The sequence below is a fragment of the Dermacentor andersoni genome, chromosome 1 (assembly GCF_023375885.2).
Source record: "Dermacentor andersoni chromosome 1, qqDerAnde1_hic_scaffold, whole genome shotgun sequence".
Lineage (NCBI taxonomy): Eukaryota > Metazoa > Arthropoda > Arachnida > Ixodida > Ixodidae > Dermacentor > Dermacentor andersoni.
Genome location: NC_092814.1, coordinates 161,698,016 through 161,722,299, shown reverse-complemented (window position 1 = coordinate 161,722,299; position 24,284 = coordinate 161,698,016). Strand labels below are relative to the sequence as shown.

General features: G+C 42.9%; 1 protein-coding gene across 5 annotated transcripts in view; it reads right to left on the bottom strand.

The window, feature by feature from the left end:
* Window positions 1-24,284, bottom strand: part of LOC126547123 (pyruvate dehydrogenase phosphatase regulatory subunit, mitochondrial) — a 138,516-nt gene that overhangs the window by 75,720 nt on the left and 38,512 nt on the right. For all 5 annotated transcript variants that reach the window (XM_055062676.2, XM_050194992.3, XM_055062678.2 and 2 more), the window contains 4 exons: window positions 22,527-22,651; window positions 9,397-9,511; window positions 2,652-2,801; window positions 1,247-1,371 (listed from right to left, as the gene is read on the bottom strand). In XM_055062676.2, coding sequence (XP_054918651.1) covers window positions 1,247-1,371; window positions 2,652-2,801; window positions 9,397-9,511; window positions 22,527-22,651 — 515 coding nt within the window. The remainder of the gene's footprint in view (window positions 1-1,246; window positions 1,372-2,651; window positions 2,802-9,396; window positions 9,512-22,526; window positions 22,652-24,284) is intronic.

Here is a 24,284-nt window from a genome sequence, read left to right as displayed (position 1 = left end):
TATATTCACCAAGAAAACCCCCAATTTTCTGATGGAAACAAAAACCGAAAAAAGTGTGCAGACTATTGAGAAAATGAAAACCAAATATGCTGAGCCCCATGTATAAAAAACATAGTTAACACTGATCAATTCTCATACATTAAAGGTGAGCGAGATGGATCTGCTCTAGACTCTAGACTCTAGACTCTAGATCAGACTATTGAGAAAATGAAAACCAAATATGCTGAGCCCCATGTATAAAAAACATAGTTAACACTGATCAATTCTCATACATTAAAGGTGAGCAAGATGGATCTGCTCTAGACCCTGGCAAAACTAAACATCTCACAGGAAACTATATTATCCTGGAAATAGCCGTGCTACTGTACAGCAATTTGAAGTTCCGAGGCTATGCATAGCTGTAACACTATTTTGTAATGACATACAGCAAAACGCTTACTGGTTATGTATATTGTACAGCCACATAACTCTGGCCATACAGATACTCCACATGTGGGCAAAAGTGTAGTAGTTAACATATGGTCCGCTAACATGCAAATTCAAAGAACACTTCACACATTTCCTATTTGGTCATGATGCAACTTAGAGTTGTGACACCAAGTTCATTTTACTTATTCATTGTGAGCTGCTTACATATTTCAGTGGATCATGCTTTATCTGTGTATGGGTTATGAATACACTTTTTCTTAGGAGCACTTAGTTCATCATATTTTTCAGTGACTGTTATATTTGACTGCTCTTTAATTTATGTTGCTTCACCTTTCTGTAGAATACATCACAAGTTTAACCCTTATTAGTTAATTAATTCTGCAGTTCAATAAAAGTCTGTTTCCTGTACGCTTCCCTCAGTTTTATTGTCTGCTGGCTTCACATGGGTGTTACTGAAAATTGAGCCCCTCAGTTTCCCTGATTCTTCTTGACCATGTTATGCTGTGACCTATCTCATCACTATTAAGACCAACATAATATGCCCAAGGCCCTTTAATCTCACGAGACCACCAAAGGCTTCCATTCAATTTTCATAGCAAGCCTCACTCAAAACACACGCTAAAATTGTAAAAGAATACAAGTCACAATACTTAACAGCCAGTTCTGAATTCAAACAGCAGTCATAATGCACCACTTTATTTTATTGTGCAATGTTAGATCATAAGATGCCAAGTACAATGAAAGAAAAAACGGTTAATCACAAATACACTCACACAAGCTCATTTTAATGCGGTAAACAGAAATTTACATAGCTCACCTCTGGAGCTTCCCCTATAATCCAACGACAATCAGGTGTAAAGCTTTCAGGGCAATTGTAAAGTCTGTCAACTTCCACGTTTCCCAGCTTTGGAAAACGGAAAAGAATTTCCTTCAACAGGATATCTTTCATAGACAAAGCAAGAAAACAAAACGTAAGCTTTTCTGGACTCTCACCAAGCATATCATTTTAAAATAACTTAAACCCTGCAAATAAAGCAGAGACACTGCTTAAAAACATTAACTTTTGGAATACTCATTTCATTTTAATGGAAATTGCAAGGCAGGTTACACCTACTAAAATATCATGTAGGCAAATTACCATATATACTCGAGTAAGGGCCACACTCGTATAAGAGCCACACCCTTACATGCTCAAAATTTATGAAAAAAAAAGAAAGTGGCAAACAAACAGTTGTGTTTCACATACAGTGCAGTGATCATGATTGGATCAGCTACCAGGTGGTAGCACGAGATAGCACGACTGTCTGCAATGGAAAGAGAATGCCTAACAATGTACAATGCCACAGATGCCAGATAGCATGTTAGTATAATGGCATAAATTAGGCGCTTATTTTTTTAATATGTGGACTGAAATTTGAACTGCAAATGGCATACCTGTGTATGGGTCACACACTGTCAAAATTGCGGAAGAAAGTATAGCCCTTACACAAGGATGTACGGTATACAAGCTGCACACTTCTCAAATCACACGCAAATGTGTGTGAATAGCACAACTATCATTTCACAGTTATAATAAAAATCAGGATTACATGTGTTACAGCATCAGGATCTTGATTTCTTGAACTGTTTAATGTATCAAACACTTTAACATCAGTGCTGAGAAGAACACCTAAAAGCATCACCAGCCATTACTCTATGCATTAAAAAAAAAAAAAGCAGAAGCTTAATTTGTGTTGAAGGCCCCTTCAGATTGCATATATGTAGGTATTTACACTTGTTCATAAACACTTTTTAAACATGAAATTTGTGAAAAAGAAAAACAAATTTCTTCATGGATTGAATGCACTGCCTTGAATTAAAGGAGGCACTGTCAAATGTAACTAGATTACGCAATCATTTTTCAAACTTCAGTATGGAGCACCATGGTAATATTGTTGTTGTATTGCTGTTGCTTTCTATGTTCATCAGGCAAAGTATGAAGCATGTGGACTCCATGATGGCTCACTGCACACTAAAATTTGTTAACATGCGAATTTTCTGTGCAACATATATACCAAGATCAAGTCCTGCGTGAGAAGTGCCGACATGCCTGGGATGTGTGTCTCATGAAATTTGGGCTACAAATATTGCTGAGAGAAGTATTTAGCATGAAGATTAATGTAAGTTGAGGTCAGTGAAAGGCCATATGACAGTGGCAAGAGGCATAAGAGCAAACAGCTTACAGAACTGATCCCAGTCTTCTGGAAGTGTCCCCAATTCTCCAGATGGAATGATGCTGAGATCAGCTGGCTTACTTCGAGGTTCAAAGCCCCCAGCAAGATATGCTCCTTCATGTGCTCTCAAGTAGAAGTGGCCATCACAGTCATGAATCACTGCATAAACACCAGACGCAAAGACATTTAACACTAAGAAAACCCCTATTATAGACTTCTAGCTTCCATTACACTACTAAAAGGCTGCTCAGGATTCCCAGACTTCAGCAAATCTAGCAACACTTATGCCATCTTAAAAAACGTGTGCATCCTCTTCATGAAAATAATTGCACTGTACAAAAATATTCTGACAATAAATGCTGTGCTCCTACTCTTTGGTTTTATTCAATTCTATACAAGGACATTTTTTCTTTCAAGAATCAATGAATTTATTTAAAGAACATAAAAGTAAGAATAAAGGGAATCAAGGGGCTCAATATTTTGTTACGTAGTTACAACCACATGAAGCCAACAAACAATGAAGACAAAAAAGCATAGGGGAAATTAACTTCCAATTAAGTTCCCACCACAACTTGGCACCCAATGGTTCAAATGGGCACAAGTGGACCCTGGCCTGGCGTTTGGCTTCTTTTCCTGACGAAACCCTGACGAAATTCCTGACGAAACCCTTGTGAGCACAACAAAAAGGAGGTTTGGGCCGCTACCATGGTGGCATGCAATTTCCCATGTGGCACCCCAAATGCCTAGGGGTAGGCAGCGCAACCCGGACGAAGGGCAAAAGGAAGTGGACGATACAAGCGCAGACTAACAATTCGTATCATCCACTTCTCTTTGTCCTTCATCCAGGTTGTGCTGCCCACCCCTAGGAATATGTTCAGTCACCAACTCGCCCAGTTTGCTGTATTAACCCCTAATGCACCTACTGAGCTAGGAACGCCTTCAGGTTGGGGACAAACACCCTTTTCCAAGTATCGAGGTCCCATAATGACGAAGCACCAGGCTGGGAGCGCGCTTGTACCTATTTTACTGGTAGGTACCCGGCAGCAGCACTTGCCTCCCACAGCCGCAGCAGATGCTCTTCAACAAGGCTAATTTTAATTGAAATGTAGAAACAATAAGGTAAAAAGAAATGAAAGTGAATGAAAAGACAACTTGCCCCAGGTGGGAGCCAAACCTACATCTTCCACATTACATGTGCATAGCACATGAACTGCATAGCGAGGGTCTTGACTTTGGCAGCCTCGATAACAGCATGTAGCATATGAGGGCATTATTGTCCAGTTGCCTGCTGCTACCTGGTAGTGGCTCTTCCATATCTGCTGCTATGGCCACGAGTGGTAGTGGCTAACACTCCCAGGGCTAGATCTAGTACACACACCCAAACGCTGAAGAAAGTGGACAGGAAGGTGCCCACCACAGTAGCTCAATGATAGAGCACCATACACAAAATGCAGATGTGGGTTTGGCTCGTCAGAGGCAATTTGTCGTTACATTCAGTTTGATTTCCATTTTAGTTATTATTTTCACATTACACATGAAAAGAACAGTGAATTCCCTCTATGCTTTCCTTGTCTTCATCGTCTAAAAATCAAGCCTCCAGGTTGTTTTTATTCTTACCCTTGTGTTCTTTAAAGAACTACTGCCATGACATTCTTCACTTCTCACTTTCTTGCGCTAAATAAAGGTCCTGGATCTTGAAATCCTAGAAAAAATTACTGGAAAGCCTCAGAGCACTTTAAATGATTTACTAAGATAGCTTTTCTAGGAACGAGTTTTGGTTTTGTTTCCCAGGTGGTTCACTCATCATGCATTCATTGAGAAGGTTCATTATAACTGGGATGACAGTTCAAACAGATTAGTAGAAGTACCTAATCAACCATTACCTTATGTGCCTGTGTCTTCGACTGCCGGCTTATCCACTACCTGACCTCCTTCTGGCCATCTGGATAACCTCATTGTTTTGAACATTAACGTTCGCAGTATTGTTAAAGAAAAGCTTATAGACTTAATGTCTCTTATTTCTATTTATTCCCCACATGTTATTGGCATTACTGAGTCATGGCTACATAGTAATATTTATGACTTCGAGTTTACTCCACCCAGTTTTATTGCCATGTACCTAGACAGGATTCACGGCATTGTCAGCAGTGTCACACAGCTTATTCGTACGGACCTCCATTTTTCAGTTTTGCCTTCATCCCCAGAGACAGAATCTGTGCAGTGTAACATTTTCCTGAATAATCAGTTTATCGTAATTAGCATCATATATCATCCACTCGGTTTTTCTCTTGATGTCCTTCATGCTACAGTCACACCTCGATATAACGAACCTTGACTTAACGAAATTTGCAATGTAACGAACTATTTTCATTACCCAATCTTAGTTGCATTGAAAACCATGTACTTATTTTTCACGATTTAACGAAGTAACTTCGTGACCCAGTTTCGATTTAACAAAGTTTTCGGCCATTTCAATCATGTACTTGGAGCATGTATGGCTAGTAAGTCTAGCAAAAAACTATGTCGGCTGAGGCAAAAGTTTTGTCAAGTATCCTCCCACGTGAAAACTTTGCCTGGCAAAACCACTGTCAAAGCATGCACGCCGGAATGTGGTAGGCAGGAAACACCACTGTGCCATTTTTCGTGTTGGTAAACAACTCAGAGAAATACAAGAGCTGACGATTCCTTCTGCGCAAGAGGGATGGGGAGGGAGTGAATGTCTTCACGTGCATCTAGTGTTGGCAGTTGTGTAATTTCAAGTTTCCGAGACACGGCATGAAGTGCTCGCTTGTGTTGTGACTGCGAGTTCACGTTTATCGTGCCAGATCTGTTAATATTTGCCTGAGCTTGCTAGACACCGCTAAAACTATGAACCTTACTTCATGTAGTCTCTCTCCTATTGCCATCAATGCTCTATCTTACTGGCAAAATTGACCCGCCCTCTTTTTTTTTTTGCTCAGGACAAATATCCGTATCTTTTTACACTTTTGTTTTTAATTTGTGGGCACCAGCTGCGGTCAGCTATGGCAGTCAGCTATGGTGTCCAAGATTTATAGCGCCGCACGATGCAACACAGGCAAATCTCGGATAACATGAGCCACGCTGATGCTTTGTTCTCGGTGCGACCTGCACCACACGCACTGGCACTCATAACTGCACCTTCACCTGACCTTCTGGCAATTTGTTTATAAATGCTTACTAAGACAATATTATCCCCTCAGAATGCTCTGGGAATTTGTGAAGTTGTTTTTAATGCTGAAACTTTAAAACCTCGAATCACCGAAATTCACGATTTACCAGTTTTTCACTGCAGGAACAACTTCATTATGTCAAGGTTCGATTTTATTACAAATTTAATGTGCCAGACTAACACTGCTTTATCACGATTTATCTGCATGGGTGATTTCAATGCTCCTGGGATCCACTGGCCATCACTAAATACAGCAGGTCATGACATAGCAATTTTGAAATGAATTAATAAATATTTCCTTGTCCTTTGGGTTCACTCAAGTTGTTTTCAGTGCAACTAGGTTAAATTCCATCCTCGACTTAGTTTTCTTGGGCACTGATCTAGCGGAAAATTAATACTTGTGAGGTAATTGAGGGACTCGCAGATTATAAAGGGATTTTGTTATCGCTCTCTTGTCCAACCTCCAAATAACCCTATATTGTTACGGAAGTATGAGAGAAGAAAGAGGAAGAAGAAGATCAGAGACGCTGGCTGCTGTGTGTTGTTCGTGGTCAGCCATCTTAGCTATTCTGGCTCATCCTGTACATATATTGTAAATATAGTTTTTATATACTGTCAACATCTCCGTAACATATTGGTGAGAGGTGCAGCGTACCACGGCTGGAAACGGAGCTCCGCAGTGGACGTCGCATCACCGTCCGCACCATGAATGACGGTGAGCATGCGGGATCAACGTCGTTGCCGCCTCCAACGTCATCGTTGCCAGCTACGTCGCTGTCACCTTCGGTTGTCGTTGTGCAAACCCAAGGATCCTGAAACTTTCTGCGGTACTGATGGCACCGACGTTGAAGAGTGGGTGGCCATGTACAAACGCGCGAGTGAAATCAACAGATGGGACCCTACACTTATGCTAGCTAAACTGTTGTTCTACCTAAGAGGCACGGCAAATGTGTGGTACGAAAACCATGAAGAGGAGCTAACCAGCTGGGACCAATGCAAAGAGAAATTGACAGAGTTGTCTGGCAAATCAGCCGGCCGTAAAATTGCCGCAAAGCAGGAACTGGCCTCCTGTGCCCAATTTCCCACGGAGTCCTATGTCTCATACATCCAGGACGTGCTGGCTCTTTGTCGTAAAGCCGATCACGACATGACAGAAACTGAGAAGGTCGAGCACGTGCTTAAGGGCATTGCTGACGACGCGTTTAATCTGCTCATGCGCAAGAGCTGCTCTACAGTTGACGCAATCATTAGAGTGCCGACAATTCGAGCAGGCCAAAAGCCGACGCGTCTTACAACCATTCGCCAGACTTCCCAATACTGCCGCAACGTCATGTGAAGATCCACCCGCACAGCAGCATGCGTCGCCATCAGAGGACGTGGTGCGAATCGTTAGACGTGAACTGGATGCGATGGCACCCACAGCTTTCTGTTCACGTAGCCCTGATGTTACCACATTTTCAGTTCCCCTGGTACAAGCCACCATTCGCCAGGACCTTGAACACATTAGTTTACAGTCTGTGTGTACTGTTGCCAATCCCAGAGCTAACGAACACCCTTCTACTATGTTCGCTCCACCCCGACGCTACTCTCCACGTTATCGCAACCCGACTGAGTGGAGAACTGCAGACGACCAGCCGATATGTTTCACCTGTCGCCGCATGGGTCATGTCGCCCGATACTGTCGCAACTCGTGGCCCTCAACACCTCGCATGCCGACCAACCTGAGCCGTTTTGATGGAAATACCCGCAATGTTTTGCCCACTCGCCGAGTCTAACAGCGCCGCCAACTCTGCTCGGAGCACGTGGTACAGCCGCTCATCATCGTCGCGTGAACACCAGTCTCGTTCACCACAAACACGTTGCCCATCTTCCCGTTCGCCGCAGCCACGCCGCCTTTCATCCCCTGTGGCTTTAGGCCACACCCTTTCAGAAACCTAGAAAATGCAGACCTCGGAGGTGGTGCTGCATTGCCGACTACTGCATCAAATCCGTCTGTGCCCACAAGGAGAAGTGTAATTGACGTCAAAATAGATGGCATACCTGTCCAAGCATTCGTCAACACTGGAGCCCACGTATCTGTGATGAGTGCTAGCCTACGTAGGCGTTTAAAGAAGGTCCTACAACAGGCAGCTGACAGAGTGCTTCGTGTGGCCGACGGCGGCGTGCTGGTTATTCTTGGAATGTGTACTGCGCATTTAATTATAGCCGGCCGCCCTACTTCTGTTATCTTTGCTGTGATCGACAACTGCCCTCACGACGTTATCCTTGGATTCGACTTTTTATCCACTCATTCTGCTCTCGACTGCGCGACCGGCGTTCTTCAGTTAGAACTGCCTCAACTCGCCGATGTTCCGAGTACAGCCCCACCACGCTTGTGCTCGCTTCAAGATGTGCGTCTGTCACCCGAGGCAGTTACTTGCGTCTCTTTGACCACCCAGCCACAGGTTCCTGACGGTGAATATGTGCTTCACCCCATCACCAACGTGCTTTTGAACCGGAACATTGCTGTTCCGCATACGTTGGTCACGGTTACAAATAACGACGTCGTTCTACCACTTCTTAATTTCAGCCTGTGCCCTCAAGTGCTTCCGGCCGGCATGTTCTTGGCCAGCATTTCTAGTGGTTGCGAATTTGACATTGAGAGTCTGAATGCCGAGAGTGGCTTATTAGTGCCAATTGCAGCTGACAGCTCTGGTTCCTTAACGGATGACTTCACGAAAATGGTTGCACCTGACCTCACCTCTGCACAGGCCACGGACATAAGACTCCTGCTTAAATCGTACAGTGAGATCTTTGATTTTAACGACCGGCCATTAGACCAAACATCTGTTATTCAGCACTGGAGATACGAATCCTATTCGTCGGCATCCCTATCGTGTATCGCATGCTGAACGTCGAGTCCTTAGGCTTCGTTACATTTGTTACATGCCTTGACTCTATAGTGTCCTGGCTGTACACTTTGCTGTTCACTCCTGTGAAAGCCTGATAGTGGCCATAGTATGAATAAACAAAAATAAAGATCACCACATAAAAAACATGGCCTCTGTATACAAGCAAGCTATTGGGAGACTTATTTAAAGAGTTCTGTCAGTTCAAAAAAGTGAAACCGATAAAGTCCCACAAGGACGTTTAAGGGCAACCTTTAGGCATTGCTGCAGCCTTCACATAAATTATACATCAAAACATCTGAAACATAATGTTTGAAAAAAGAATATGACGGTATTCCATGCAGAAAAACAATTACCTTCAAAATTTTATGAATGTATAAATGCCGCATTCAGGTTACATATGAGCCATCAGTAGGGTAAATTCAATGCTGATCAGCTGGTCCCTTTATGTGTTGATCCGTTAATGCTACACTATAGCTAGACGACGGCATCATCTTGCATCATGTTATTTCAATAACTACTGCATCACTCCACCAAGATTGTTAAAGCAGTTTTGTAAATTAGCCTGCGAGCAAAGATGCTCAAAGGCACTGAAATGACACTCTATAGCTTACAAAACCTGCCTCGTTAGCCAGGAACAATGCATTAGAGGATTATATCACGGCAGGACACTTACCAGGCATGTCAGGATCCATGCCATCCACAGGTAAGGTGTGGAGGAAATGGTGCTCACATGGGTACAGAGGAACCTTTACTTCAGGTGTGCTCATTTTGCCAAGTTGTCGGCCAAACTATTGCAAAATACAAGTGCATATGACAATATCCAGTTATCCATATTTTGTGCTAAACCAATGCCATATGCAATGCACACTAATTAACCCTGTTTTTTAGAGCAAGAAATGCTTACTAGTGGTGTTAACAAGGCTTTAACTAGGTTCACAATCTCAAAATTCTCATAAAGCCTTGCCAATATTGCAAATCTCATGTAATCTCACCAAAAACAGAGTGCAGGCTATCAGAACAAAGACAGTCCCCCATCACTAAGCCATCAAATAAAAAAGCAAACACACAAAATAGCCTATATCCAATTGTTGAGCTAGAAGCCAAGTGCTCTAATTAAGAAATGCTAACAAAGTAATAAAGCAAAGAAAAGAAACTTCTGCCCCAACAGGTCAAAGCTGCATTCAAGCTCTCAAATTCTTAATTTGAAGGTCCTTGCTCTAGTGAGTAAGTGATCAATTCAACAATGCTGGCACATGCTCCCAGAAACTGTGTCTGCTACTTGTAAAGTGCAAGAAGCATGTCAGAGAATGAAGTGCCAAGGCAACAAATATATGGGACAACAATTTCTACCAATACAATTACTATCAGTGACAAAGATAGCAGTAATATCTAAAGTAGGCAGAGGTGAACTCCAACAGATGGAAAAAGAAAGTACCTACCGTGTATTCCACCTTAGCGACAAAGGTAAAAATGATTGTAATGAGTACACAATTGACGATGATGGAGCTTTAAGAGCTGGAGAAATTGCAGTTCAGAGGAGAAATACTATATGCTTTAGAAGCAAAAAATTTGCTGCTTGGGGCAAAGAAACAATGCTTTGGATGAGTAACTTACAGCTCTGGTGCAAAGAGGAAGCTCTGCATGAGGTTAACAAAAAAAGATGCGGTATGAATTAGTCCTGAAAAATTGTGTTCATTATGTATTATATCAAGATGCAAGTTTTTTTCTTCGACTTGCTGCCCCATTTTTTTATTAATGCATAAGAAGATATTGAACCTCGAATTCACAAGTTAATTCTGCATTTCAATAAGAAGTTAATTCTCCCATTGCTGTCCTTGTCTTCATTATCCATTTCATCTGGTAAACATTTCATTTGTTAAAGCATTTCATCTGCTAGACTCATGTTCACAAGTGGAACGTGTACAGCTGCCCAATTTGTAATAGGGTGCGAGTGCCGTATCCTCGCACATTAATAATAATGCACCTGGATAAGCTTCCACACTTAAAGAGCATGTTAGTCAGAGTGTATCGTGCACAGGCAATCTGCTAGGTGGTGGTGGTGTGCTTACTGGACGAAACAGCATAGGCACAAAGCTCCAACCTTAAAAAGAATTGTGCACACCGTGCACATCGAAACAACAAGCTACAAACATCAGGCTACGCGACGGGCAGGAGACAGCGAATACAAAGTGCCCCTGCGGCCAGGACTATCGCATTATTTTAAGTAGAGACTGTTTTAACAAAGCACAACACAGGGCAAAATTAGGTATTTTCTTCATACTGCTGGCACTCTAAAAGCAACGAAATTGATTTTCACAAAAGTTCTTGTTTTTCTTTGCTCGGTTATTCGGAGCATGTGCATGTCGGCACAGGGGTGGTGCAATACCTGCGATAAATGACAATTTGGCGCAGCATGTAGCAGGATTTCCTTCATGCACCAGTTTGCCGCAAGTGGTGCAGCACTTCCATCATTGAAGCAATGAGAAGGAAGGAGCAAGACTTTTAGAACATTATGCTTAACCTACATGAAAACAGTAGTGAGCCTACAAGAAATGTTAAATTGCTGGTTAAACTATACACTACCAAATTTGCAAACCAAAGGGCAGCAAATACTTGCTGGATGTGGGGAAATGCTAACACTGCAAATTCTTTAACAACAGCTTTAGGCAATTGAAAGCTAATTGAATATGATATCAAGAAGTCAGAATATTACAAGAAGGCAGGCTCGTAGCTTTAGTGGCCGTATGAATTGCAGTAGACATAAGCTGGCTAAGTAAACATGCAGGTGTGACATACGCAAAAACACATGAACAGAAAGAACTGGATGACCACGAGCATCATCGGCCAGAAGTACAGGGTCTTTCTGGCATTAAGAAGGCATGAGAAGACCAGGAATTAGATATGAATGCTGGCACATGATAAAGATTATTTATGCTTACCATTAATTTTAAGTACAGGTCAGATTTGTTTTTTCTCATGCTTAAAATAAAGCTTTAGCATGGGGGCTCCTATATAAATACATGAGAACAGAGAAATAATTTTTCTTGGCAACCACTGCACCAAATTTTATGAGGCTTGTTACATTTAAAAGATCAAGTTAAAATCTAGTGACTATTGCGAGCCAAATTTTTATTTAGGCTTGCAATTTTTTGATAAATGTTGTTGAAAATTGCATGCTTTCTGAAAGAGAAGCTATCAAGTTGACAACTCTGCAACTCAGAAATCAAAAAGATATCACGATTCTGTAAAGTGAATCTAATAGTACTTCTAAAACGTACAAAACTGATGTATTATACATGGCTCTAATGAATACCACTAATATGTCAGTAAGACATTTGCAAAATCTTCATAAACATTGTAAGAAATTCATGCAAGATATAAACTAATATACTAAATTTGTCCATTTTAGATGCTTTAACGAATGCAGTTTACAGAACTGCATTATATGTTTGGTGCGGAGCTACGGATCTGTAAAGTTCACGCCACTATTTTTTTAAGCTTACCAATTTATGGGAATTTTTATAAAAAAATCCATACCTAACCCAAAATTCTGCTTCCTACAGTCACTGAAATTGAACTTTCTCTCTTAATTGCAACACATTTCATTCAAATCGGTCCAGAGGTTGTCTCATAAAAGCATTTCTATGTCTTACATGCAGCTGAATCGGCGACATCAGAGTTGGCCCGGAATTAAAGCTTCCTAGTAAAAAGGAAAGCATTTGAACTTCAGTAGAGCATTACAGTTGAACCTCATTATAACCAAGTCGCATTGGCCACAAAAACACTTTCTTTATATCCAATATTCATTCTAAGCACACATGTAGATATCTGCAAAAAAAAAAATTTCAATTCTGATCAAGCTGCCTTCGACCACCCAGCAAATTATCTCCTGCAGATTTTGGTGGCCTGTTGGTGGCCCGTTGGCAACCAAAGTTGCGTTTTCGTGCCTAGGCATGGCTGCCACGCGTGCACCATCGCGCGAACGATTCATGCATGAAACACCACACAGCATCTCAAATTTTGGTAATTGCTATTGCATATACATTGGTGCTATAGGGGTAGCTATAGGTGATGATGCTTCAGGGTAGCCTGAATAATTTCACAGGTCTGAAACATCAGGTGTCTGGAAAGTTGACTGGCGACATTAGACATTTTTGCCACCACAATATACAGGGTCCTGAATATTTGGCTGCACGCGTCCAAAAAAGATTTTGCGCTCATCGCTGCACTGTTCTTGCTCAAATTTTGCACAACGATCGCATTTCGGCGTCGACTTCGTTTAGTATAACACTTGGCACAGTTAATTGCCTGGTTTCTAAGAAAAAAGTGGAAATTTTCCTGCGCTTATGGGGATGCGAGTTGCTGTCGCAACGGTGCAAGCATAATCTTGTGTCGCCACCTCTCGTCATCTCCTGAAAGCAGCGTTTAAGGAAGGGCAGTCACCTCTTGCAGGAGCGGGCAACATGCGGCAGCCCTCTCTAAAATGCTGCTTTCTGCACATGGCGGCAGGCGGCGGCACAAGTCTATGCCAAGGCCGGCTTTTCAGATGCTATTTTTCCCATAAACGAAAACAGTTTCTCATTTTTGTCTTAAAAAACATGCTACTAATCGTGCCGAGTGTTATACTAAACAAAGTCGACACCAAAATGCGATCGTTCTGCAAAATTTGAGCAAATTTGAGCAAGAACAGTGCAGCGCTGCGTGCAAAATCTGTTTTCGAATGCGCGCAGCCAAATATTCAGTACCCTGCACATTTTGAGACACGTACAAGCAAAAATTTCTCTTTGCAAATCTAGATACCGTGTTGGAAACCGCATTTTCGATTTTGTTATAGCAGGAGAGCAGTGGCATAGCAAGGAATTTCTTTTTTGAGGAAAGTGGGTTATGCACTTCACCAGAAAAGCTTGACTGGGAGGGGGCACGTGCCCTGTGTGCCCTCCCCACCAGCTACACCCCTGCGGGAGTGCACTCCATTGAATTAAAGCACGACCAAGCTAATTTTCTATTTACTTCTTTATAACCAATAGTTCATTATATATGATCGTGTTAGTTATATCAAAGTTTGGCTGTATTACACTTAAGAAAAAGCTACTTTTTTTTCTAGAAGTCTATTGAAAGGAGTACTTAAAGGTACCGACACAGAAATTTTGTGTAACACTGTTATGCTTCATTAAATAGCTGCCAACTCCACAATCACTGTATGAGTCCTCGATTCCTCCAATGTGCAACAAACAATTATTTCTACCTCTGTTTAATGTGAACAAGCTCACAATCTGCATGAAGTGAAGCAAGCTGAGCGATGTTGTTACGTTTCAACATGGCCAGAGACAATAATTAAACATTTGCCACTAGGCCACCCCCACCAATCCATCGGCGTCTACTAAGAAGTCAACGCAGTGTTGACACTGACTGCTGATGGGTCCACAAAAGGCACCCACCCCCACCACTACCTGACAGCCTGAACTAATGATGATCAGGGCCAACGTTAAATGCTACCTAAGAACGGCGCCGACCGTGGATTCCCAGGTTGCTATCCTGTCCCCTATTCATGCTTCGGGTGAACGGAGGCTTCGGAGAAGGGGAGGCTGCGGAGGCTGCGGAACGTTGCGATAGCATGGGCATGGTACCTCAACCCATTCGACGATTGTGATTGACTGCGATACAGTCATCAGATTCCCTAGTCAAGTCACCTAGGGAAGATGACGGTATTAAAAGCAGAAACTTTTCGTGCAGGGAGGCCAAGGTGTCCTGATGTGAACTTGGACGTTTAACATGCTCCTGCATGGAGTGGGCTTCTGCAACTGCAGCCGTGTAACTAATGTCAAATAAACCCTTTTTCCTTCATTCCTGCTACTGGACGTAATCATCGATGGGCTTGGTGGACTCCTTGTCTAAATGCCACCTGGACCCACAACAAACTGGTTGACAGTGGTGAGACCAAGAAGACAGTCCTCACGATCTGGGATTGGCGGACCTGTGAACATGGCTCCGGGAGACACAAACTTCGCCAGATCGAGGAAAACTACGGACGGAAGAGCGACTTATGCGGATCCGGGATCAGCAGACCTCCTCTTAGTGGCTCAGGGAGGCACAACCGTGGCAGTAATGGCGTGGAGTCTTTGATGGACTCTGGGAATCTGGAAGGAAGAGCAGCAGAAGGCAGTTCATCGATCTGGGATCAGCAGACCTGGGAAAGTGGCTTCTGGAGACACGACCTTCGCAAACTCGAGTTTGAGTGAGTGCTTGAACAACTATGTTTTACCAGACAATAAGGACAGGATTCTATCAGGCAAGCAATTAGCTGTGATTGATCGCCACCAGGTGTGCGGGCATACAGGGGAAGTTGTAGTCAGCTCTCGAAAAGCATTTATAGTACAGTGTTAAAGAAAGAGGAGCTGTTGCTGTTGGCAGCAGAGCTCAGTATGGATATTAACCATAAGTTGATGAAGCTCAAAATTTGTACTGCGATTGATGAAGCGGGTTTCGATGAGGATGAGCTCATGGATGCCTGGAAAAAGATATGTCGCGAGAGGAAAGAAAGAGAGGAAAGAAAGGGAGGAAGAGAAGAAGCATGATAATGTAGCACGAGAGGAAAGTAAGAGCGGAAGAGAAATAAAGGCAGCATGAAATTGAGCTCGCGAAAATAAGACTAGAGCTAGTGAAATTAGCACGCAGGGCGGATACGGTGCCGCCACAAACGCAAAGCATTGACATGAGTTTGCTTCAGCGGTATGAAAGAGGTGATGACATCGGTCTCTACCCAGTTAATTTTGAATGGATTTGTGAGAAGCGATCATTTCACCAGGACAAATGGTTGAAGCGGTTGCTTGAGTTGCTGCTGGGAGAAGCCTCACAAGTCGTAGCCCAACTGAGCACAGCGGAGGCAGGCGTGCACAGTTCAGTGAAGGAGAGTTTGCTTGTAAAATACAAGCTTTCCACAGAGGGACCTTGCATAGATATCGATACAGTAGCAGCAGTCTCCAATGGGCTTTTGTCAAACACAGCTGCTACTGAATAAAAGTGGGTGCGCATTTCCTGAAACTTGGGTCATGGCTTTGACGAGGTTCAAAACATGCGAACTAGTTCAGAAGATAAGTCACGACAATGAACAAAGGGCACAAAAGGAGGATGAAACAGCTAGCTCCTGAGACATAGGTCAGCCAGTGAAGAAAATCCTTCCGATTTCCTCGATAGAAATTCAGAAAGGGGGTCAGGCGCTGAGTTACGACGAAAAACACAGTGCCAAAGAAAGAAGATGGACCAGCTAGCGCGGAGACATAGTAACGCCGGAGCAGGAAATTTTTCTGATCTCCCCGACAGAAATTCAGGAAGTTGGTCAGGCTGAGGAGCCACCAACGGAAAGAAAAGAGAGGCACTCAGAAATGAACACGCGAAACAGTGCTAAGAGAAAGAGGAGTCACAAAAGCATAAATGCAGCAAAGAATGCATTGCGTCTGAATAAATCGAAAGGCACTAAACCCTGTGGGAAGCGCAAAGAAAGATTTAGAAAGGCGCGTTTGTCGTTTGGAAAGTTTCCAGTCGGAGCGTGCCCAAGTCACCAGACGAGGTTAAAAAGAAAGCGTCATTCAGCATGGAGGAGGACAAAAGCCAGGGGGCAAATACGTTCCCCTTTGTTAAATTCTCTTTGAGGTGAAGTCTGCATAACACAGGAGAGCACGGTGGCCAGGCAATGCGAAGTGGTCGTACCAGGCAGTGAATTCAGAGTGCAATGCCAAAAAGCTAGCTGGACAGTACATAAGGTATCAGGGGTCTGCACGAGGGGAATGGCCTTTGTATTCCCTGCTTGACAAGTTTGACAAGAGCTGTCAGACAGCACCCGCGTCAAGTACGGCTTAATGAGATGACACAGCCGTAGGCTATTCAGAATGAATAACTGCAATACAGGTTTTGTGGAAAGAAGTTTGTTGGTTCCTTTATTTTTAGGTTAGGCGTTTTGAGATCACGAGATCGTTTCGATAAGCAAGTTTTGAGCTTTCTTGAGATTGTTTGTTTTAGAGGCTCACTGAAATTCTGAAAGAGATGGTTCGTGTGCTCATAAATATTTGACTTTGTTTTTCGATGCAGTTTCTTTTTTAAGCAGATAGCCTTCATCTATTTTTATGTAACATATGCTGGCTTCTCCAAGTCTAGGCTATTTGTTATAAACCTGTAGTGGCGTATTTGAGTATCAATTCACTTTTCAGAAGTGGTCACGATATTTCTTTTTCTTTGGAAGAAAGACACGTATTTTAGCGGAGACATGGTTTAACTGCACAATTTAGAAAGTGTTAGTACTGCCTCTTTAAGGTGTGTCTCGCTCCGACAGAGAGAAGCAACACGTTGGTGCGTATCACGGGTATTCATAAGACGGCAGCGTTTTTAGTATCGCTTAGAGCGTGCGTGGTAGTATTTAGAAATAAGCTCGAATCTTGGTGTAGTTTGAAGAGCATAGCTTACGCAGCAAAATTTTGTTCTTGTTGTTATTGCTTTAGCGCAGGTCCTTAGTGGACTAAAGAAAAAATATGGTAGTGCATGAGCTGCACGAATTGGGAAGATCCACCGAGCTTATTCTGAATATGTGGATCGTTTTGAGAGGAAGGCTTTGTCTTCACAACCTGTGCTTGTCTCGCCAGATTTCTGCAGAGAATGCCTTCTCTAGTGTGATGCCACAAACCGTGGTCAAGGTGTCGTCTTTGCCCAAATTAACGAAAGCGGTGAAGAGCATCACGTGCTGTACTCAGTTGAAAATTGACACCGTGAGAAAAGGTGTTTAGCAGCTCAGAGAAAGAGTCTTTTTGCATGGTATAGGCAATTCAAAGCTAGGATGCTATATTCAAGGCCCAACATTCACAGTCAAGAGCGACTATTGCACTCTTGCATGGCTGAAGCAAATATCAGGAAAAAGAAACAGGAGACTGCCGAGATGAGTATCATGTAGCAGGAATATAACTTCAAGGTCAAGTACAAGAAAGGGAGCCAGAATAAGAATGCAGACGGTCTGAGCCGGAGATTTAAGGCACCGAGCGCAGAGTATTTTTTAGGAATGTGTTTTACATGAATCGCTATCACTGTTATTAAGATAGGCAACCTATTTCAGTCTTGCCGAGAGCTGACCACGACAAGAAATCATCACCATCAAAATCAGCCTATTTTATGTCCACTGCAGGACAAAGGCCTCTTCCTACGATCTCCAATTACCCCCGTCCTGCGCTAACGGATTCCAGCTTGAGCCTGCGAATTTCTTAATTTCATCACCCCACCTAGTCTTCTGCCGTCCTTGACTGCGCTTCCCTTCTCTTGGCGCCCATTCTGTAACCCTAATGGTCCACCGGTTACCAAACCTACGCATTACATGACCTGCCCAGCTCCATGTCTTTCTCTTAATGTCAATTAGAATATCGGCTATCCCTGTTTGCTCTCTGATCCACGCCGCTCTCTTCCTGTCCCTTAACATTATGCCTGGCATTCTTCGTTCCATAGCTCTTTGCGCGGTCCTTAACTTGTTGTCAAGCTTCTTTGTCAGTCTCCAAGCCTCTGCCCCATATGTCAGCACTGGTAGAATGCAATGATTGTACATCTCTCTTTTTAATTATAATGGCAAGCTACCAGTCAGAATCTGACAATGTCTGCAAAATGCACTCCAACCCATTTTTATTCTTCTTTAAATTTCCTTCTCATGATCAGGGTCCCCTGTGAATAATTGGCCTAAGTAAACGTGCTCCTTCACAGACTCTAGAGGCTGACTGGTGATCCTGAACTTTTGTTCCCTTGCCTGGCTATTGATCATTATCTTTGTCTTCTGCATATTAATCTTCAACTCTACTGTTACACTCTCTCTGTTAAAGACCTCAATCATTTGTTGTAATTCGCCTGCATTGTTGCTGAATAGAACAATGTCATCGGCAAACCGAAGGTTGCCAAGATATTCACCATCAATCCTTACTCCTAAGCCTCCCCAGTTTAATAGCTTGAATACTTCTTCCAAGCACACAATGAATGGCATTGGAGAGATTGTGTCTCCTTGTGTGACCCTTTCCTTTCTTTCGTTTATAGATATCTTCCTACTTTTCTTGTGTAAAATTAAGGTAGCTGTGGAATCTCTGTAGATATTTTCCAAGATATTTACGTAAGCATCTTGTACTTGATTACGTAATGCCTCTATGGCTGCTGGTACCTCTACTGAATCAAATGCCTTTTCGTAATCTATGAAAGCCATATAGAGAGGCTGATTTTACTCTGCAGATTTCTCGATTACCTGATTAATGACATGGATGTGACCCATTGTAGAGTCCCCCTTCCTGAAGCCAGCCTTTTCCCTTGGTTGACTAAAGTCCACTGTTGACCCTATTCTATTGTAAATTATCTTGGTGAATATTTTATATAATACTGGGAGTAAGCTAATGGGCCTATAATTTTTCAATTTTTTAACGTCTCCCTTTTTGTGGATTAGTATAATGTTGGCATTCTTCCAGTTCTCTGGGACCCTTGAAGTCGATAGACAGTTCGTATAAAGGGCCGCTAGTCTTTCAAGCATTATGTCTCCTCCATCTTTAATTAAATAGACCGGTAGTCCATCTTCTCCTGCAGCTTTTCCCCATTTCATGTCTTGCAAGGTCCTTCTAACTTCATCGCTAGTTATAGAAGGAGCCATTATAATCTACTCATTACTACTTCGAATGGAGGTATTGTGGCTGCTTTGGGTACTGTACAGGTCAGAATAGAATTCTTCCACTGCTTTTACTATATCTTCGAGATTGCATGCTGATGATATTACCCTGCTTATCTTTCAGTGCATAGATCTTGGTTTGTCCGATGCCAAGTTTCCTTCTCACTGATTTCAGGCTGCATCCACTTTTTTCTGCTTCCTCAGTCTTCCTTACGTTATTATTTCAAATATCGCTTATTTTATCCTTGTTGATTAGTTTTGACAGTTCCGCAAATTCTATCTTATCTCTTGAGTTGGACACTTTTATTCTCTGTCGTTTCTTTATTAGGTCCTTTGTTACTTGGGAGAGCTTACCTACTGGTTGCCTTGGTGCCTTACCTCCCACTTCATTTGCTGCTTCTGAAGCCAGCCTAGTTATGATTACATTCATTGCCTCTTTGTCATCTTCATCAAGAAATGGGAGAGACAAAGAGAGGGGTGGAGCATTGTAAAGCAATGCGGGGATCGTGGCATCCATTCCCAGGGAGATGACATAATGAAGTGAGGGCTGGGCCCTCAAGCTGCCGTGTGACATAGGCCAAGAGTTCTAGAACAATCCCCGAGGCCGTGATCAAACATCGACGCTTCGGGCAACATGATGTCTCAGGTCAAATCTCTTGGCGGTGGAGGTGTTTGTTACGTCTCAACATGGCCAGAGGCGTTAATTAGACATTTGCCATGAGGCAACCCCCATCCATCCATCAGCGCCTACCAAGAAGTCAATGTAGCGTTGGCACCGACTGCTGACGGGTCCACAAAAAGCACCCACCCCCACCACTAACTGAAAGCCTGAACTAATGATGAAAAGAGCCAACGTCAAATGCTGCCGAAAAACGGCACTGACCATGGATTCCCAGGTTGCTATCCAGTCCCCTATTCTATGCTTCGGGTGAGTGGACGCGACAGCATGGCTGTGGTATCGCAACCGATTCGACGATTGCAATTGGCTGCTATAGTCATCAGATTCCCTACTGGAGTCACCTAGGGAAGACCACGGTATTGAAAGCGGAGGCTTTTAGTGCAGGGAGGCCGAGGTGTCCTGATGTGAACTCGCACATTTAACATGCTCCTGCATGGAGTGGGCTTCTGTAACTGGAGCCGTGTGAGTAATGTCAAATAAACCCTTTTTCCTTCATTCCTACTACTGGACATAATCATGAATGGGCTTGGTGGATTCCTTGCCCAAACGGCACCTGGAGCTGCAACAATGTGTATTAAGCAGGGTTGTTTGCTACATCATGGAAATTGGAGGTGGTGGTCACATGGTATCACAAATTGCTGATAGATGCAGCATTAAGGCTGTGCAGTGCTTTCAAGCAGCACCATGACTGTGCTGCCAAAAGTCAGGCATGCACTATCATATCAGCCATTCATTCTTCCTTCCCTCTACACTTTTCTACATTCAACAAGAAGTAAGTCTGGCCCTCTGCTGCTGCTTCTCTCTAAACACGCAGCACACCTCTTCTTTTCTCTTCTCTATTATTCCATACAGTGCCCAACTCAGCTTTCGGCAAAATGGTCACAATGAATGTGGCCAGTGAAGATTCCACCAAGCTGATTCACATGCATGGCATGGTAGTATGTGATCCCCACCTCCAATTTCCATGATGAGGAAGCCTGCTCAACATGCCCAAGGTTGGGCTGCACTTGGCATGCATCTTAATCTAGTTAAATTAAACAATCATGTAATTATAATGATTTATTGCCCATTTTGGGAATTAAAGCCCCATATTGTGATTATGGGGTGGGAAGTATGAGCAAGCCTCCTTTCCCAATAACAGTTTTCCGAGTGGTGCATGCTGCTGCGATTACAATCGAAACATTTGGTAAAAATTTGCGAGCGACAAGAGTGGCAACCAATGGCGGAGCGCCTTGAGCAGTGGCGTTAAGATCACATGGTAGGGGCATGGCTGAAGCGCAGGCGGCACAGGGAACTCGCCCACTCAAGGCGACGGTTCTAGCAGACATTTGTAGCAGACGACGTCTGCTGCCAGCTTGAAATGATTTACATGGTCTTCAACAAGCTGTTCATCACTCAAGTTGTGCAGTGTCCAGTTGTTTGGGATGCTAAAATGAAGGATTTTCACAACAAAGATAAGAGGAGGATTTTTTGGGAAGAAATTACAGACCGAAGCTGAAGGTACTTGGTGCAAGTGATGCATACTTCCATAGAGTAAAAGCCGACGTGGCTCGAATTGCCGATGTCCACTGGTAGCTCAAAAGTGCCACTTGTTTCCGTGTGTTGTTCTTGAGTTCAATTCTATGGAGCCAAATTGTTCGCACATGCCATTTCCTTCTTCTTGCCTCTTTTTTCCCCCGATGGTAACCCAACATCGGTCTGGACAAAACGGCAGTCCATACTTTTCGTTCACAGTGCATGTAGCTGTTTTTTTTTTTTTCTTCTTCTTTAAAACTCCAAACTAGCATGATCACAGTTTTGTTGGGTTTTGTTTCTTCAGTTAAAAAGTCATGTACTCCGAGCTATACAAGAGCCTTTTTGCTCGAAAGCCTAGAGGCGCAAAGGGACATGAGCTTCTTTTAAGGCCGCCCACAGGCCTCTTGCATCCGGCTGGCTGAGATGGCGCCCAAATGCCGCAAGGCATTCAAAAACAAGAGCCGTTGGCAGATATGCACATGCTTCAAGCCCAAATCGCAGAAATACGAACCAAGCAATTCCTTTGCTTCCATATGACTAATTCTGTGTGCGTGTACTTAGCAAGACTTTTAAGCTGTCGCCTATCAAGAGCTAAAAGAGATGTAAATGTGAATAAAAGGTTGTATTAACAGTTCAACAAACAGTATTTTTATTTTCTGCAAGGTTTACAAGTGCGAAAGTGGAGCACCAACTTAATACACCGATGAAACCCGTAGTTCAAGTGCACCAAAACATGGAAATGTGGAGCAAGGCAGAGCTCTTAAAGACTTGTGCATCACAGTGGCACGCATCACACCAAAATGGAGCATGTGAAACAAAGCTGCGCCTGTGCGCTGCAACCACCACTGTGCCGTCACTTGCATGTCTAACAGGCTTAAGAGTTAACCATGTGTTCAGCCACACAGAGAGTGAACAACAGCTGTAGACTGACAAAAGTACTTACATATCCGGCTGAGTTTACAAAATATTCACAGCGTATAGATCCCCAGTTTGTTTCCACATCATGCATATTGTGGCGGCCATGTGCAGTGACTTTTTCAACTGAGCAACCTTCCATAATTTTAATGCCTGCAACAAAAGAAAAGGCAGTGGAGTTAGACACTAGAGTGAATTATTGCAATTGAAAAGAGCTAACTCTTACTGAAAAGGTCACTACTCTTTTGTACAAGTAGATAAGTCTTTGCATCTAGCAAAAGGATGGATAGGTGGGCTAGTTGGTAATGCATATTAATAAAAAGTTAGAGCGCTAAAAACACGAAGGACGTGGAAAAGAAACACACCACATGAGCGCTTGTGGTGTATGTTTCTTTTCACGTCCTTAGTGTTTTTAGTGCTTTTCTTTTATTAATTTGCTCTCTAGCATTCCTCATGCTTCCTATGCCGTCCCTTACTTAGCAGCACAAAAAATTTTTAGTATTATGTTCAACCAGTCAGAAAAGCCTGTCAAATTTTTTCAACATTTGAAGCAACACTACTTCAGTCACTAGTTAGTGTGACACATACAGAGACATGCATATTTCGCTTAAAGTGTTCAAAAAAAGATTTTTCACTTACCACTGCACTCTTCTTGCTCAAATTATGCAGAAAGATTGCATTTTGTAGCCGACATCTATGTTGTTTACTGTAACACTTGGTACAGTTAATTGCCTGTTCTTTAAGAAAAAAAGTGCAAAGCTGCCTTCGTTTACGGTGATGCAAGCGGCTGCCGTGACGGCACAAGCATGAACTTGTGGCACCACCTGCCGGCAGCTGCAGAAAGCAGTTAGTGGGGGAGGGTTTCCGTGTATCGCTCGCTCATCTGGAACATACAGGAACCCTCCCTGAAACGCTGCATTCTGCAGTGGCCAGCACGTGGCAATAAAAGTTTATGCTTACACTGTTGCAGCAGCAGCCTGCATCCCCATAAACGAAGGGAAATGTGCACTTTTTTTTTCTAAAATCAGGCAATTTAATGTGCCAAGTATTACACCAAAATGATGTAGGCTCCAAAATGCAATCTCTCTGCAAAATTTGAGCAAGAACAGTGCAGTAGTTAGCACAAAATATTTTTTTCAACAAGTTAAGCAAAATATGCACATCCCTCTACAATGCTCACAGTCTAACCCATAAGCATAGCTCAATGAAAACAGTAAGCCTGGGTTGTCCTCATGAGCAGTATGACCCAACATGCAAATGTCATTCCAGAGCAGAAGCATCTAATAAAAATGCTTTAGCTTGCAATAGAGTGCAAAAAGAATGTGCTCACAAACACACGTGACTGTCACATGCAATCAATGTAATACAGGTAATATGGACACCTGGGTGCGCATGCACCGATGTGTAGACGAAACATGGTGTAATGCTCAGTCGCGACAATAAATGATACTTTAATTACAACTTATTTTACCTTATTTCATTATATTGAAGCAGCGCACTTATATCTGACATATACACAGAGCCTGTGTATGTCCTTTCTATGTGTACGTGTATGTGTCAGATGTAAGTGTGCTGCTTCGATATAATGGCTCACCGACTAGCCTATCAATATCTTTTAAACCTTATTTCACACTGTTGTATCCCAATACCTACCCCTTAACATCTCATTGCACTTCGGAGCCTTCTATCAGTGTCTGAATGTGCCAGTCTGTTATTTATAACAGTTGCGCCACAGACATACTAAAGTTGTGAAAACTTGAAAATTTTTTCCATTACCAAAATTATG